The sequence below is a fragment of the Rattus norvegicus genome, chromosome 5 (genome assembly GCF_036323735.1).
Source record: "Rattus norvegicus strain BN/NHsdMcwi chromosome 5, GRCr8, whole genome shotgun sequence".
Classification (NCBI taxonomy): domain Eukaryota; kingdom Metazoa; phylum Chordata; class Mammalia; order Rodentia; family Muridae; genus Rattus; species Rattus norvegicus.
In genome coordinates, this window is record NC_086023.1 from 144,060,709 (window position 1) to 144,078,144 (window position 17,436).

General features: G+C 43.2%; 2 protein-coding genes across 5 annotated transcripts in view; both read right to left on the reverse strand.

The window, feature by feature from the left end:
• Ago1 (argonaute RISC component 1) overlaps positions 1-4,032 on the reverse strand; it is a 58,123-nt gene extending 54,091 nt beyond the window's left edge. The window contains exon 1 of the mRNA XM_063287758.1: positions 4,015-4,032. The gene's annotated coding sequence lies outside the window, so the exon portion shown is untranslated. The remainder of the gene's footprint in view (positions 1-4,014) is intronic.
• A 208-nt stretch (positions 4,033-4,240) lies between these two features.
• The window catches only part of Ago4 (argonaute RISC component 4), a 45,474-nt gene continuing 32,278 nt past the window's right edge, over positions 4,241-17,436 (reverse strand). For all 4 annotated transcript variants that reach the window (XM_063287441.1, NM_001394371.1, XM_039109632.2 and 1 more), the window contains 3 exon segments: positions 10,459-10,560; positions 10,001-10,200; positions 4,241-8,001 (listed from right to left, as the gene is read on the reverse strand). In XM_063287441.1, coding sequence (XP_063143511.1) covers positions 7,893-8,001; positions 10,001-10,200; positions 10,459-10,560 — 411 coding nt within the window. In that variant the 3' untranslated portion in view covers positions 4,241-7,892.

The following is a 17,436-nucleotide window of genomic DNA, read 5'->3' on the forward strand; positions in this document are numbered from 1 at the left end:
TTTCCATATAAAAGAGATTCTATTTCCCAAAGAGGAGTAAAAAACAAAACAGAACAACAACAAAAAACCCACAAAACACATATCTAGCCAGGCTTGGTGGCACATGCCTTTAATCCCAGCGCGTGGGAAGCAGAGACAGACAGAATTCTGAATTCCAGTCCAGCCTGGTCTACCCAATGAGTTCCAGGACAGTCAGGGCTACAAAGAGAAACCCAGCCTTAAAAAAACCAAACCAAACCAAACCAAACCAACCAACCAACCAACCAACCAAACAAACAAACAAACAAACAGACAGACAGAACATTTCCAGACAATTATAGCTACTCTAGTCTGCTATGAGGAAGCACCGTGCCTAGAGTCATGACCTATCCACAGTGCTAAGAATATAAAGCTTTTCTTGACTCCCAACAGGCTGCTTTCTGTTCAGAGAATGTCATTTTATGCTCAAGAGTAGGTGCAATGCAGTTAAACAAGCACACATTCAAATTACAGCTTTGCCACTCAGTCACTGCATATTTAACCTCACAGAAGCTGACGGGCTGGCTTTATCTCTGCTGTGCTAGAGGCTGGACACACGACACATATGCACATACTGCACAAATCCACTCTGCCCCCAACCCAGTACTTCTTTTTCTTGAACCCCAAAGAGCTGTTGCTCAGATTTAAGATGTCCCTGATAAGTGTCTAACCAGAGGGCATTCATGTTAACTGCGCTGCCCTTTCTCTACCCTACACCTCGTTAGAATGTCACTTTAGTCAATGATGCATGTGTCTGTGGTGTGTACATGCGGTTCATGTATGTGTGGGTGCACATGTGTGTAGATATGTGCACTCATGTGTGCGTGTGGAGGCCTGAGGCTAACATTGGGAGTTACTTGCCACATTATTCACTGAGGTCTCAAAATAGCCACCGTAAAGCTGGAAGTGAGATTTAGCTCCCAGGAGACCGCCCAAGTGAGCCACGAGAATGAAGTTCGATGCAAATGCAATCAACCCCTCCTGGCCAGTGACTAGAAGGCGACCCCAAATGGCTAGAACAAGCAGTTTTTATACTTTTTATGGGTACAGGTTACATCAGCAAGGGTACAATTTAAACTTATTGGCTAAGCATATTGACCTTTGAATCTATTGGCTAGCAAGCATATGACATGCTGGCAAAAGCCCCTAGGGTCCTTTACAGGAACCCCATAACCTATCTACTTTCTACCAGGCCAAGCTTCTTAATAGCTCTTACACTTCAGTAAGAACTAGGGTCCTTGAGAAACTGTACTCATTTGTGATGTATGTTTGATACCTGACAGGTAAGGAGGAGAAATTGTGTTGATGGAAACCTTCCTTCTGGGGCGTAGTTGCATGCAGGGCTTTCTCTCCTGATAAACTAAATTCCCTGAGAATAAAGTTCAGATTGGGCAAACCTCTGCATTATTGTTATAACTCTTGATTGTGAAGACTTTAGGAAATCATGAGTTGGGTGGGCATGGTAGTTTGTGTCAGTAATCTTGGTGCTCTGGTGGCCGAAGAAGTGTGAGTTCAAGATCAGCCAGACCTACACAGGGCAACCTTGCCCCCAAAGCAAGGAAGTCAAGAGACTAGAGACTCCCTGTTTTGGGGGAAATGGGGACATTCTCTAGAGAATTTAGTCATAAATAGAAGCATCTGGTCACAGTGTCTTCTTGAGACTTTTGTTTTTGTTTGCTTGTCTTTGAGATATGGTCTAGTGGTTTGACTGAGAAATGTCTTCCACAGGTTCAGGAGTTTGGATTGGCTCCAAGATGGTGGCACTGTTTAGGGAGGCTATGGAGAGGTGCAGCCTTGTTGGAGGAAGTCATCACTGGGAGCAGGCCTTAAGAGTTTACAGCCTTGCTTCATTTCCAGATCTCTTTCTGCTTTGTACTTGTGGTTAAAGATACAGTTTCTCAGCTTCCTACTGAAGCTGCCTGCTGCCATGCTTTCTGTACCACTGTGGACTCTCCTTCAAGAACCATATGCAAAGAAAGAAAGAAGGAAAACAATTCTTCCATAGGCCATTCCTGGTCCTGTCCATTTTATTCCATCAAAGAGAAAAGTAGCCAATACACAGGGTCTCATTCAAAGGCCAAGACTAGACTCAGAATCAAAATAATCTTTCTGCTTCAGTCTCCTAAATTCTGGAATTAGCTCAATGTTTCCTTAAGATATTAACCAGAGCTTCCCATTAAGAGCAGTACCGGTGTTGTGTGTGTGTGTGTGAGTGAGTGAGCGAGTGAGCGAGTTGGGGGGGGGGCACTCGGCTTGTCAGTGACTTTCCCCTCCCTTCTTACTTGGGGGGAGGGGTCTTCCAGTAGTTAAGACTCACTTTGAGTCTTTTTTTTTTTTTTTTTTTTTGGTTCTTTTTTTTGGAGCTGGGGACCGAACCCAGGGCCTTGCGCTTTCTAGGCAAGCGCTCTACCACTGAGCCAAATCCCCAACTCCTCACTTTGAGTCTTACATGGACCAACTACCCCTCCTCAGACAACAGCCTCTACACCAACGCCAAGATTGGCATCATCTCTGCCTTCGATGGGGGTTCAGTCTCTAGCTCAGAGTCGGAGCCTGAGGAGCCCCAGAACAGGAAGATACTGTGGACAGAGGTCAGCTAAGTCATGCAGGGCAGGCCAGAGGAAAAACTGTAGGCTCTCCCATTGCATCCTCCTTCATTCATCACTAGAGCCCTCAGAACCATTGAGAAGACTCTTTTCCTTTTCGCTTTATTGTTATTTTGCATAGAAGCTCTTGGACAACAGCTGTCACCCCCTGCCCTGTGTCCACTATTTTTAAATGTATGCCCTTCAGGGGTTCCTGTCCTCACCAGAAATTTTTTTTTTTTTTTGGTTCTTTTTTTTTTCGGAGCTGGGGACCGAACCCAGGGCCTTGCGCTTCCTAGGCAAGCGCTCTACCACTGAGCTAAATCCCCAACCCCCTCACCAGAAATTTTAAACCCAAACACCCTAACTTGGCAGCTCTTTCTGTGGAGGCCAGACCTCCGAGCACATGGTGTCCTGCCCACCCTACCAGCTCCTCCAGCCCTCAGAGCATGTGCCTGGAGGACGCCTGCTCTGCTAGGCTCTCCTCCCAGCCCCCCTCACCTCTGTTTGGTGGACTTTGTGAATCTGTACTGCTCTACTTTGACAAGATGACCAGATTGGCATAATCAGAACCAACCCCCTCTCCTTTGTAAGGATTATTTTTTGAAAAAGCTGTCTCTTCTGTTGAAAGACCAGATTCTTGAAGAAGTTTGTGTGGTAGAAAAGGAAAGTGGAGACAGCTTTGCAGCACCTTGGCATGATCATTCTTCAGCTGTTTAAGCCTGCCCAGCCAGCCTTCCAGAAGGCCACAACAGTAGGAGAGAGCAGAGCAGCGGCAGTGAAACGGCTTCCAGGAGTGGGGGTGACTACTGTGGGTGGGCTGGGAGGGAGTTCTAGGTGGGGAAGGGGTTTTGTATTAAGGGTCAGTGAGGATGTTTTGATATTTCCTGCTACTGAAATTTGAGTCTGAATGAAATGCCCCTATTTCTGATGATGTCCATATTGTAAAGCGACAGATTCATAAAGTAATGATCAAATCTTCACTTCTGTGTGTACTTCTAAGAAACAGAGCCAACTCTTTTGTATGTAAACACCAAGAGCGACTTACCTGGCACTAAACCCACAGCCCAGCCCAGCCTCCTGCCCTCCTTCCTTCCTCCTTGTCCCCACGGTGTGATCCAGTCCTGGCTCTGGCTGTGGTCAGCAGATCCCAGTGGAGGGTTTCCACTGGGATGTAGGCTTCATGTAGTCTGTAGGCTTCATTTCTTTGTCTTTTTCCTACTCTGTTGCCAGCATTTGCTGACTTCTAGTGTATACTTTGTAGTCTCAGTCGGGGTTTGATTCCATCCCATGGAAATAAAAAGTATGCTGTGCTACTGCCCAGGAATTGTCCTGCAAGTTAAGGCTTCCCCTTTACTACAAGACTATAAATAAAGACTTATTTTATTCTTAAAAAAACAAAGAGCAGTACCTAGAACCTTGACGAGTATTGCCAGAGTTTCTGTATGTGAAGTGTTCCTGGAGTCCTTCAAAAGTTCCCAAGTGGCAACTCCTAAATATAAGAAGACCCAGAAGTTAAACACACCTCTCTATTTTTTGTCCAATTTCTCAAATAGATGATCTTGTTTAAAGTACCTATGTATGATGTCATTACAGTGTACTCCATATTTATTAGACAACTGATGACAAAGACAACCTTTAGCACAAGAATGCCATTTATTCCCCTCCCCACTTTTCAGACACATGAACACAAAATATCCCTGCAAGCCAAAACAAACAAACAAACAAACAAACAAAACCCCCCCCAAAAACCAAAAAACCCCAAACCAGTAACAGTAACAAGAACCTCTGCAAAATTTAAACAACCGTTACTCATCTCACATAAGGATACAAACCCTTCCTTCATAGCTTAGAAAGTACCTCGCATCGCTGGAGACAGACATCCAGTCCAAATTAGTAAAATGCATTTTAAAGCATTACAAGTCTAAGCATACAGAAACAGAAACCACACCATCGGTCAGATGAACACAAGCACTTTTGGCTGGTGGATGCAGAAAGAATGTGAGTGTCGGCAGGAAGGGGTAAGAAAATGGTTGATGTTGAAGCAGTATTAATATGGCGCCCGCCCTAACCTCTGCTTTCTCAAAATGAAAGCAGAGCAGCCACCTTGTACTAAGCAAGGGAGTCTCAGAGCGTCCTCGGAGGGAGGGTAACCATGGCGGGGGAGACGGGGTGAGCCTGGTTAAAACAGTGCTTTATCTTTGTCCATGGGAAGGAGTGGGTAGCTGAGCCAGGTGGGCAGGTTTTCATGTAGGATATGGGCCAGACACCAGATCCTAAGGTACAGACCACTTAGGCCACACCTGCTTGTGAACCATCGCCTTTGGAAGCAGCACGTAGAATTTACAGCGAGAATGAATGTGGTTCACCTGCCCAGAACACTGGCTACACCAAGCCGGCTGCTTCCCTTTATAAACAGCTCGGGTTTCAACAACTAACGACAACACATCAACAACAACAAAACATAATTGGTTCGACATCTGGGCCTTTCCCATCCGTAAGGTCCTGTGCTCCTTAGCCCCAAATAGTCACTCCTTAGAGTCGCTACACTGAAATCTTCCTCGCTATATGACAGGACCTAAATAGGCTGTGTTTTAAAAAACCAAACAACCTAATTCTACTTCTAGAGAATGCACACCTCCCATTGATTGACACATGCATAACAATTCAGTCAGTTTTGGGGGGGGGGTATCTATTTGAATTGCCAACTCTTGTTCAATTAAAACTATGCATTCAGATTGGCTTGCGATGGTATGACTGCAATTCTGTTGTTTTTTTTTTTTTTTTTTTTTTTTTTTGGTTCTTTTTTTCCGGAGCTGGGGACCGAACCCAGGGCCTTGCATACGAGGGCTGACGGTATATTCAGATACATTGTTCATGGGCAAACCTCGAAGCCAACTGCGGGAAGGTGGATGGAGCGTCTGGGCACACGGCTTGCTCACTGTTCCATTATGTCGGAAGATCCCAAGAGTTTCTTCTGTGTATTGTTAACAAGCGAGCCCTAGGCACTCCAGTGCAGGTACGGTGCCCTCTGGCTAGCTGCCAGCCCCCTCTTGGTTCTTCGCCTCACAGACTCCAGGCAAGTTTTCCTTTTTCTGAAAAAGCTTCCTTTTGTTTTTTCCCTCTTCTTGGGTCCAGAGTGGCTGGGCTGCAGAGTATTTTCTGTGCTTTCCCTGAACAGGTGTGAATAAAAGTGGCAGTCAGCCATTCATCAACATGTCCTGATTTGTATAATCCATGTGAGGTATTTGCAGAAAAGGAAAATCTCAGAGAACAGACGTCTGCTGTCTCTTCACTGCTATGTTGTGCTTCAGCCTCAGGACTTGCTTTTTCCCACGGTCTGCAGATTAAGGGGGTCTGCACCCACCCTCACGTGCTATAGGATTAGATGGACATTGGAAACTCTCTTGGAGACCAGTCTCAGCAAACACTGGTGGCACCGCTGAGCGACGACAGCACACGGAAATGTAAACATTTAATGTATCTACACACTTGTTTAAAAGACTGAAGGGAAACAGTGTTTTATATTGCTGGGATTGAGAGGGCCCGTTTAACAGATTTGGACCTTGGACCAACTAAAGGGTTCAAGCAAACACCCTTTATCATCTGACCCAGTGTTTCCCACCAACGGTTTCTACAGAGAGACTGCAAAATTGACTCTAGCATATTGCGTCTGTCTCTTCCCAGCACCCTCCTCAGCCATGAGGAGTGTGGCTCTACATAGAGCCTCTTGCCTTTCACTCCTTACCCTTCCAGGTTGGAGTAACTGTGCGCTGGAAACCGCAGGTAGGACTACCTTGACTATGTAACGCTTGTCCTTTACCAAGTACTATCTACACTAAATACAGGATACATTTTCCCTTCATTCTAACTGATACTTGCTTTACATCAACTCCCTTTGTTACGACAAGAAAAGAAGTCCTGTCTTCCTGTGAGGGAATCCAGAATCTATTACAGAGAGAGAGAAAAAAAAATCAACTTCTACAGAGTTTTAGTTGAGAGAGAGATGGGCAAAGCCAAGCACACTTCAGGCTGTCTTGTAAGCAGCTGTGTGTGCAGCCTTGATTCCCAGGGAAACTATTTTTTTACTGGCTGGTACTTTCTTTTCAAGTGCAGTACTGCTCAATGAGCCTTATACGTCAGCAAAGCCTGACCAATCAGAAAGCATCCTGGTTCCAGCTTTTTTTTTTTTTTAAAGTGACAGGACACTGACTATAAAATAGGTTTGTTTTGTTTTTTAAAAAAACAATTATTTAAAGGACATGGAAATCCATGTCTTTATAAACTGGTTTCAGAATATCCCAGTTATGAGATACAAGAAATAGTTGATAAAATCATACTGAAATCTTATCTAGAAAACTATGTCAGGAGGAAAAAGAGCAGAGACCTTAAAAATGCTTATTGCCAAAGTTAATTTTCTATGAGAGAAGTTTAAAGATCGTTTAGATCTAACACACCACACAGCAGCATAAAATGGGCACTTTTGAAAATGTGGAAAAATACTAAAAACTAATTCTTTTTTTTCCCAAATATGGAGAACATGGGTACTTTTTACCATTGGCAGTGTTATCTGTCCCTGTGACACACATCACATCTGCTTATGTCACAGATTCACAAAAGCCAGCCAAGGAAGGGAGCTGCCTGTTCAAATCTCAGCCAAGTATTAGTGCAATCACCAGGCAGCCTGTACTCTACAGCGCAGGCCCGGAGAGGTCAGTCAGATAACGCAGTGAAGGTAACAGAGTTCTGGAAAACTTTCAAAACTTAATGCTCCTCAAAGGCATTTGCAGTGGCAAAGTAAGAAATCTCCATTAAGAAGTCTACGGACCCACTCAATTAAAAAGTTACATGGAAATGATCCAGGTCGTTTGGTTTCTCTCTTCCAAATGTTCTTATGTACACACTCCAGTCAATAACACAGAAAAAAGGAAATACTCCTCTTATAAGACTAGATGCGGTGAATACCACAGCTAGCAAAATATTCCACAGAAACCCTTCTTGGAAAGTCCTTTAGAAAGTCAAGGCTAATCAGCCTTCGCACGTTGAGGTAAAAATTCTGCCCAGTGCATCAGAAAACATAATCTATGAGTATCTATTTCTTAAAAAAAAAAAAAGGCTCGATTTTGTTGATGCATCAGACAGGGCTACAGAGTACAGATTCAGTGCAACTTTTCTGAGCTGCTGGTAGGGACCACCTGAAATCACTGTGCACTAAGAGAGGCAGTAGGCATCTGAAACATTTTGAGGATGCGTGGGATGCCAAATTGGTTGAGTTCTTTTCCAAGACTCTCAGGCAAAATACATAGTGTGCTGGGTATCATGGTGGATCTGCACCGCCTTAGCCAAGGCTTGAGGATCCCGGCCGTTGCTCTGTCCTGACACGTGACTGCCTTCCGCACTATAATGAGAACCAAACAAGAAATCAGGCATTAGCAGAAGCCTACTTGAAACTTCAGTGTTTCAAATAGCACAAACAGTCTTGTACTCAAGAACATCTTGGCTCAAGCCTGAGCGACTCAAACAATTTATGTTTCCTTAGACATGTTTGTTCAACTGAAAAGTACAGTACAACTTACTTAATGGATCGTTGCAATAATTAAATAATGTTCACAAAAATCAAGTGTTTGATAGCACCTACATAAAGACTTCACTGCCCCTTCTGTCTGCTTGGTTTCTACTCGTTCTTTGAGCTTCAATTACAAGTCATGTCCCTCTTAGAAACTTCTTTGACTTCAAAGTTCAGGTCAGGGTCACCTTGAATATGTTTTCACAGAATACTGTGCTTTTCTTTTACAATGTTCAACACAATGGAAATGAAATTGTTAGTTGGGAAATTTCTAGGTATTCTCAGGTATTCTTTACTGGAATGAAATCTTCAAGAAAAAAGTATTCTTCTCCTCCCCCTTCTATTTTTTTTTTTTTTTTTTTTTTGGACAGGATCTTACTATGTAGGCTTCGCTGGCCTCAAGCTCACAGAGATCCCTTGCCTTTGAGGTGGGTACCTCCATGTCTGACTTAACTTTGTTCCTTCTTGCTAACACTGTTTGCTACATTAATGAGTCCATGGGCCTAGCAGAGTGCTCACAAGTTGCAAACATACATCTTGGGATACCCTGTACCAGTGGGTCTGAAAACCATCCCTTTCTGAGTGCTGAGGACTCAGTCTGGGGCTTCATGTGTGTTGAGCGCTGTAGTCAGCATGGAGCCACACCCTAGGCCCCTCAACTTTTCTCTTTGAATACTGATGTTACCCGAGTCATCTTTGACTTCACCCTCTTCTCCTCCACTCACCACTCCAGCCCAGGAATAACAAGGACAATCTTGCTCCAACACAGTTTTCCACTCCATGCCTGCTATTCTCTTTTAATATGTTCCAGCCAAAGAAAACTAACAACGACTGTCCAAAAATGTCACTCGCACTCTCTCTCTCCTGCCTGGAAAATCCTCTTTCCTTTGTAAAGCTAAGCCCTACCCACACAGATAGAAAATCTTCACCAGTCTTTCCTGTGATTTCCCATGCATGGTCATCTACTTACCCGTTTTACATTCACCTTTATTACCTCCATACTGAAACATAAAATCCCCACAGGCAAGAAACATGACTTACTAATCTCATATAAATAACTTCTAGTACCTAGCACAGCACTGGGCATACGTACCAAATGCATGTATTGCATGAATGAATGCATATTAAAGAATGCAAAGTGTAAGGCCACAGCTGGGTGCTCTCGGTAAAAATCTCCTACAAAATCCCTTGCAGAAATAGACTTGCAGTAGAATGTCTACTATTTAGCAACTGGATTGAGACTTGGGGAAGAGCCCAGAAGCTGCTACACCTCACAAATGGCTATTTAGGAAAGAAAATTAATGCAAAGAGCATGTTTAACCATTTATTAGTAGCTCGGTAATAGGTCAAAATGCCTGAGTCTCTTGAGATCCCTATCTGAGAGTGAAGATAGTCACTTCTGTTTCCCCATGAGCCCCAACTTACTCTGGTCAATTCTGGATTGTACTGGAAGTGAAATGACCTAGGTAGGACTCCTTCGTGCATGAAAAGCAATGCATAGTTAGTCTATGACTACTCTGACTAGAGCCAGGTTGCTCTGCCCACCACCTTTGAGGCTGCCTGGGACCTCAGCAGAAATGAAATGTAGTTCGTTCTATGTGAAAACCACAGGCAGCTCCAAATGAGACTCCCTTAGAGACACAAGTTTAAACAAGCTCGAACCCTTCTTGGATCAAAAGTCACATTGAAAGTTCTCAAAGCCTCATGCAGTTTTAGTTGTTCCTTGCAGGCTAAACCTTAAAAGGAGGTTTAAATCTTGAAAGGGGCTTTCTGCATAGCTTGTTTTTAAAAGCAAATTCCACAACAGGAGAGAATTTACTGAGGAACTTGCCTGTCATGATCTTTGTCCACCAAATGATACCTTGCCCGGAATGCTACAAGCCGGGCATAATATGCAGGGGCAGGAATGGAGACTGAGCGTGTGCACCTCACGTAGGTGTGGCAGAGCTGGTAGGTCAGCAGCTGCAGTTCATCCGCGGTAAAGCAGTTGTCATCCCACAGGACCTGGTAATGTGAAGGACGACTGGTTCCCTGGAGGGAGAGTTTTAGGATTAATGCATTTCTAGCAGGACTTGGCTACTTAAGAGACAAGAGGAGCTGAAATCTAATTTTCACTTAACAGTGTTTCTGCCTCGCCCCATACCTACAAGTAGATCCCTACATGGTAGTCCTGAAACATAGCAGTTAACACAGCTGGGCACAGCATTTGACGACAAGTCTACTCAAGCTGGCTGCTGAGCTGGCAGAGTTCCCTGTCAGGTCAAAGATCTGGACCAGCTTCCAAATTACCTGAATTCCTGCATGACTGCAGAGGTAAAAGTCAAACTCCGATGGATGTGTGATGGTGCTATCCACCGTAGTGCCTGCTGGGACATTGCCACTTTTCCCCACCTGTTAAAAAGATACAATTTTAAAAAATACAATTAACTGTCTGAGTAACAAGCTGGCTTAAGGCCACATCTAATGTGTAAACAAGTTATGTGAAGTCTCACAGCTAGATCAATTTAAGATGTTAAGCCAGACATGGTGATTCATTCCTGTAACCTCAGCATTTGGGAAGCCCAGGCAAAAGGATTGTTCTGAGTTCAAGGTCAGCAAGGTCAGTTTGGGCTACAGTGTGAGACCCTGCCTCCAACAAGAAAAAAGTTGGGTCCCTTTGTAACTTTTCCTTAGACCAACCTTTTATCCTAAAGCATATTCTCAAACAAGTCTCCAGAGCCTTTTTGGAGAATCCAAATAATAACTTTTTCTATAGTTTTGTGCATCTATATTGCCACATGTTTATAGATGATACTCTGTATGCAGAGAAGGGGAAAACAGAATTTAAGGAATGGAAATGTAGCTCAGCTAGAGAGTGCTTGCTTAGCATGAGCACGAGGAGCCCTGGGTTCAATCCTCAGCACTGCGACAAAGAAAGAAAAGACAAACATTCCCAGAAAAAATGACCTCCATTCCTCACCTGAGAGAAAAAGAACCCCCAGCACACACAGCTTTCAGGACCAGAGAAGATGAAGGTCTTCAAACTGGTTCACCAGGTTCACCAGAACTGAAAAGTGTGTAGGCTCAGTCCTGTATGTGTATATGCACACACAGAAGTGCTGGCAGATGACTGTGGGAAGCCTCTGCTGAGACGGAGGCTGAGAAGATAGTTCAGAGCCAGGACAGTACTCATAGCCTTGAACAGAGCAGAACATCTCTGTGCCTCCACCTAATCATCTATAAAATCAGGTCATGACCTCTTGCATTTCTAAAACCCTAAAGTTCCGGAAAGGGGAGCGGGGCACTCCAGAAATGCACTGAACAGCAACAAATTAAATTTTATCTCTGTCTGCTTTGCAATGAGAAAGTTTAATAGCACAGAGGCATATGTTTCCACAGGGTTTCTTTGACCCCTTTCTAACTACTATTCCTTCCTCCCAGCTATGAATCCCATAACGATGCATATAAGCGCTTGCATATAAGCACTTGGAGTAGAGAGCACTCTTCCTTCAAATTCATATCAAACTTTGATATCTAGCTGAGCCAAAGAAAGAATAACCGAGTTACAGTAATTCCTGCTTATCTCAAGTTATGGCTTCAGTTACTTGTGGTCAGCCAATGCTCAAAATATTAGCACATGGGAAATATTAGCACACTATTAGCAATGGAAAATAGAGACATTTTGAAGAGACATTGACACATGTTGCTTTTGTTACCTCCTTGGTTTTTTTTTTGTTTTTTTTTTGTTTTTTTGTTTTTTTTTTTTTTTTTTGAGACAAGATCTGTTATATCGCTTAGGGTGGCCTGCCATTTAGTAGTATGGGTGGTTTTGAACTCACAGCTCTTATCTCAGTCTCCTGATTGCTAAGGTTACAGGATTGAGATACCATGTCTGAGTCACATAACTTTATTTTTTTACAGTTTATGGCTTTCTTTTATTATTATCGATCTTTACGATGCCTAGTTTATAGTTTAAATGCCACAACAGGCATGTATGTATGTTTAGGAAAAAGTGTGTGTGTGATGTGTGTTTGTTTGTTCTGTGTAGATGTTGTGTGTGTATATGTGTTATGTATATGTGTTGTATGTGTATGTATGTGTGTTATGTGTAGGGGAGTGTTTATGTTGTATATGTATTATATGCAGTATGTGTGTTGTGTTGTGTGTTTGTTGTGTGTATATGTTGTGTGTGTATGTGTTATCTGCAGTGTGTGTGTATGTGTGGTATGTTATATGTTTGTTTGTTGTGTGTATATTTTGTATGAGTGTTGTATGTTTTATGTATATGGAAGGTTTGGGGGTGTATATGTTGTGTGTATGTATGTGTTGCATATAGTGTGTGTATATGTGTGTGCGGGGTGTGTGTGTGTGTGTGTTTCACCTGGGAGTCTTATATCCCCCATGAATAAGAGGAACAAATATATACTGGGTCGAGCATCTTTCCTGAAAGTGTGTTCTTTAGGAATATTAGTTTTTTTCAGTGTGCTTGAATGTTTTTTTCTCAAGTGAGGACTTTTGCATTAAAGCACAGTTTATAAGCCTTTTTTAGAGGGAGAAATGTATCTCAGAGGATAGCACATGCCTGCCACGTGTGAGGCTATGGCTTCAGAGTCTAGCAACACACACACACACACACACACACACACACACACACAGCCTTTTCTAATATATAACTTTTCAAAACAACTGTTTAAGTGGTATGATATTTAAGAAGACAACAGAATATGTGGTGTTTCCAAACCTATTTAACCTCTTTTTTAAAAAATATCTAGGAATTTTGAGTGGTAGTGGCACATGGCTTCATTTCCAGCACTTAGGAGGCAGAGGCAGGTAGATCTTTGAGTTTGAGGCCAGCCTGGTCTACAGAGTGAGTTCCAGGATAACAAGCGATACACAGTGAAGCCCTTTCTTGAAAAACAAAACAAAACAAAACAAAACAATCCAAAAACATAACAATGAAAACTCTAGGGCTCTACAGATGAAGACCCAAAGCTATGTCTGTATGATACCTGGAGGAATAGAAACCAGACACACTGAACTCAACAGTTATTGCTTGAACACCCAAGCTAGGCCTGCCAATGTTGAATCTAAGAGCCAACAGCAGAATGAACGAATGAATGAATGAATGAATGGATGAATGGACTTCCATGACACAAGCATTTTGGTGCAAAATGATACAGGTAAAGGCACTGGGGTTACTGGTAGGGAGGGAGTAATCACACTATGTCTTACAGCTTAAGGAGGCATTGGAAAGGACATCAGAACTCAGCACTCAGGAGGCTTAGGCAGGAAGGTAGCAAGTTTGAGGCCATCTTGGGTACACAGCAAAACAGTCTCTAAATAAATAAATAAATAAATAAATAAAATTGGAAAATGTCTGAAAACACTAGATGTGCTCTGAACCCAGGGACACATGAATAAACTATAGTTTGTCTATATTGTCATGTCTGAACTCAGCAAAGGGTGGCACTTCAATATACTATACTAAATAAGAAAAGCCAAATTCAAAAGCTACATGTTTCTATTCATACTTATATGACACCATGGAAAAGGCAAAATTATAAGCGAGAAATTCCTATCATTGCTGCCAAAAGTTAAAGTCAGAAAAAGGTTGAATTACAAAAGACTTTTCTGGTGACAGCAACCTGTGAGCCTGGCCAGTCAGGAAATGGAGGAGGGAGGGTCTCAAAGTTACGGATTGCTCAGGCTACAGAATGACTTCAAGATCAACCTAGGTATATTAGTGAGACCCTGTTTCAAAATAAAAGGTAAAAGGGACCTGGGGGTGCTGAGTGACAGCACACTTGTTATATGTGTGTGACCTTAGATTCAATGTCCAATGCCATTGAAAAAAGAACCTTGCAGTCCAACTGCTATCTAAAAGGCCCTTGTAGTATACCTTAACACAAACAACAAAAAGGACTGGGACGGAGTGCTCATGCCGAAGAAAGGAATGCGGTGGGAAATGGGAGACACCACGAGGACACAGTGGAAGAAGAAATGGGGGTGTTGTTTTGGCTCCCCAGGGAAGACATGGAGGAGCAGAGGAAGTTGTCGTGTGAGCAGTGGCGAACACTTGGAGGCTTCTGAGCAGTGGGGTGTGTTTTAGAGCCCAAGCCCTGAGAGCAGGATGAAGGAGGGATGGGAACAGAGATTGCCGGAGTCTCCTGAACTACAAACCATTTCTGCCTAGAGGAAGCGAGAGAGATTTGGGGGCAGAGCACAGGAGATTATTTGGCAAACTGGACATAGCAGGGACAATGAGGCAGGAGAAGAATTTAAAATGACTAAGTTTGTAGTTTGGCTAACACAGAACAGAATGATGCCAAGCACCAGAATCTAAGGATAAGTAGGAGAGGTTGTGGATGGGGATTAAGCAATAAGTGGGAGGTTCAGACGTGTTTTGCTTGACATGCCTACGATAGACTGTACCACGGATGCCAAATATTTCTGTGCCCCTCCCTGGGGGAAGATTATAAAGTTCCACCCAGCTACCACAGGAGTGGCCATGTAAATTGTTTAGATTAAAATGTGGCCCAAAATGTGTTACTTTTGGGCAGAAGCCTTAAGAGCCAGCACTCAGCTTGTCTTTTCTTTTTCCCCTTCTGCTACATTGACTGGCAAGGTTCCAGATAGATTGTCAGCCTAGGTTCCAAAGGGAGGACACAGGGTCACAGCTGCAGCAGGGCCACAGTGAATATGTATTATGAGCAAGAAATGAATGGTCGTAAGCCACAAAGATGGGCGTTGTTATCACCACTACACAGCAGGGTCTATGGAGACTGATACAATGCTCACAGAGCATCTGAGGGAAAATATCTGGTAGATAATTCAAAGTACAAATCAGGAGTCAGAACAGCATAAAGGTAGGAATATGGACTTGGTGCTGATAAGCAAGTCGGCCTAGAAAAGTGGATGAGTTCAAATTGAGAAGAGGAAGGAGTCAGGGAGGGGCTGGAGAGATGGTTCAGTGGTTAAGAGCACTTGGTTTTTTAGTGGATCTGGGTTTGATTCCCAACTACCACACTCCTCACAAACATCTGTAACTCCAGGCCCCAGGGATCTGTCCCCCAATCCCCTCTGACCTCTGCAGGTATCAGGCACTAATGTGGTGAACATACATACATGAAGCAAAACACTCATACACATAAAATAAGATAAACAAACTTCACTTTTTTTAAGTAAAGGGAATCTGACTGCAGAGGCAGGTAAGAAGCCTGGCAATTCATATCGCTAAAGCCAGAGACGGCTGTGCTGTCTTAAGTATGGCTAAGAGGTCATTGTGGAAGTCTGACAGGGTTAGAGATGAACAAGGCAGAGGCACAATTTTAGTTCTCTCTCTCTTTCTTTTTTTTTTTTTTTTTTTTTCGGAGCTGGGGACCGAACCCAGGGCCTTGTGCTTGCTAGGCAAGTGCTCTACCACTGAGCTAAATCCCCAACCCCCTTTAGTTCTCTCTTTAACTTCCTACTTCCTGAAAATCCCAGGATGAAGTCTGATGTGAGGGAACAGACAACACGTCGAGTGATTGTTCTTCTAAAAGGGAATTTGTAAAGGGAAAAAAAAGAGGAGGTTGATTGGGGGAGTTGAAGAAGAACAGCTTCTGTAACACAAGAAGGCCAGGAATAAGGAAGATGAGGGCCTAAGAGCTGGCTCAGCGGCTGATGACCTGCGTTCCATCCCTGGAATCTAGATATAAGTTGTCCTTTGACCTACTCACACACATACACAGGAAATTAATTAAGTAGTGGTGCAGAAAGAACAGAGTTGAAGGCAAGTGTGGGGAGATAAACCTGAGATGTGAGGGAGGAGATAAGGAAGCACAAGATCACATTTGAAAGCAGAGGGTAGGTAGGCAACTGACACAGTCCTTGACTTCCAGGCCCTGGCTTCCCAGACAGCAGAGGTAGAATTCTGAGGGCAGCTATGCCTGCCACTATACTGTCAGGGTGGAAGGTAGGTCTTTGTTATCATTAAGACATAGATAAGATTTTAAAAAATGGGATAAACACTTAATGGGGAATACTACAAAGAGAAAAAAATCACATTTAAGGTTTAAGATTTGCTCTCGGGGTTGGGGATTTAGCTCAGTGGTAGAGCACTTGCCTAGCAAGCGCAAGGCCCTGGGTTCGGTCCCCAGCTCCAAAAAAAAAAAAAAAAAAAAAAAAAGATTTGCTCTCATGTGCTTATAACATAGTTCATGACTAAATAAATTATTTGTTAGCCAGCCACTCCCATCAGCCAGAGAGGAGAAGCAAAGCAGAGGAGTGAGTGAACATATTTTGGAGTTGGAGGCAAGCAAGGGAGCCAGAGATACTGGTGAGGGTATAAGGTAAACTCAAGAACCAGACATCAGTCCTGAATGACGGCAAAGAACAGAGCTATAGAAAGAGAATCCATGGTCTGGCAATCAATCGCTCGGCTTAGGCTTCCTAAGGTAGTTGAGACTCTGTGTTCTGTTCCCAGCACTGGGGTGAGGGGTAAAATAATCCAAGTCCTGGATTTCCTCTCCACCACACAGAAAACTGCATGGACAGAAGTTTATACTGGGACAGAGAGGAAACCATGGCAATGAAAGATGGGTTGCAGGATATTTTCTGCTTCAATTTCAAGCAAGCATTCAGATGATCTATGTTAGCAAAGTCTAAGAACTATCACTGAGTCAGACGTAGAGCAGTTGGAGGACAAGGATTTAATGTAAACTGGCTAGCACCTGGGACCATGGGGGAAAGAACTCAAGGGTCCTGTAACTCGGGAACCAAACACAAACATCTTGTTTCTGGAAAACAGACAACTTTTGTCCGGAAAATAATAGGAGGAGGCAGCGAGCTTAATGATCCACAACAGCAGAGCAGATCTGGTCCTTCCTAGGCCTGAAGGAGAGCAGGACTGCACAAATGAAATAGTATCATTAAAAGTATCCAAAAAGTAGCCATCCAATATTGTACACTTGGAACTTAGCGACTTTAAACAGAAATACTAAATCATAAATAAAATAAATAGAAATGTTTTATTAAGTGCCGGTAATTACACCCAAAGTAAACACTCATTTATTAACTTAATCTTTACCATACCTCAAGATCTTCTTGCTTTACCTGCTACTGGAACAACAGCTGTGTAACCACCAGGCCTAGCTGTCGTTCACGGCCACATTCACAGGCAAGAATACAGACTTCTTCAGTTTATGAGGGGATTACTTCCAATAATCTCATTACAAATTAAAATGCTTATAATGAAGATTTCACCTAACCTATCTAACCTTCTGAGTATCCTAGCTTAGCAGTGTAGTG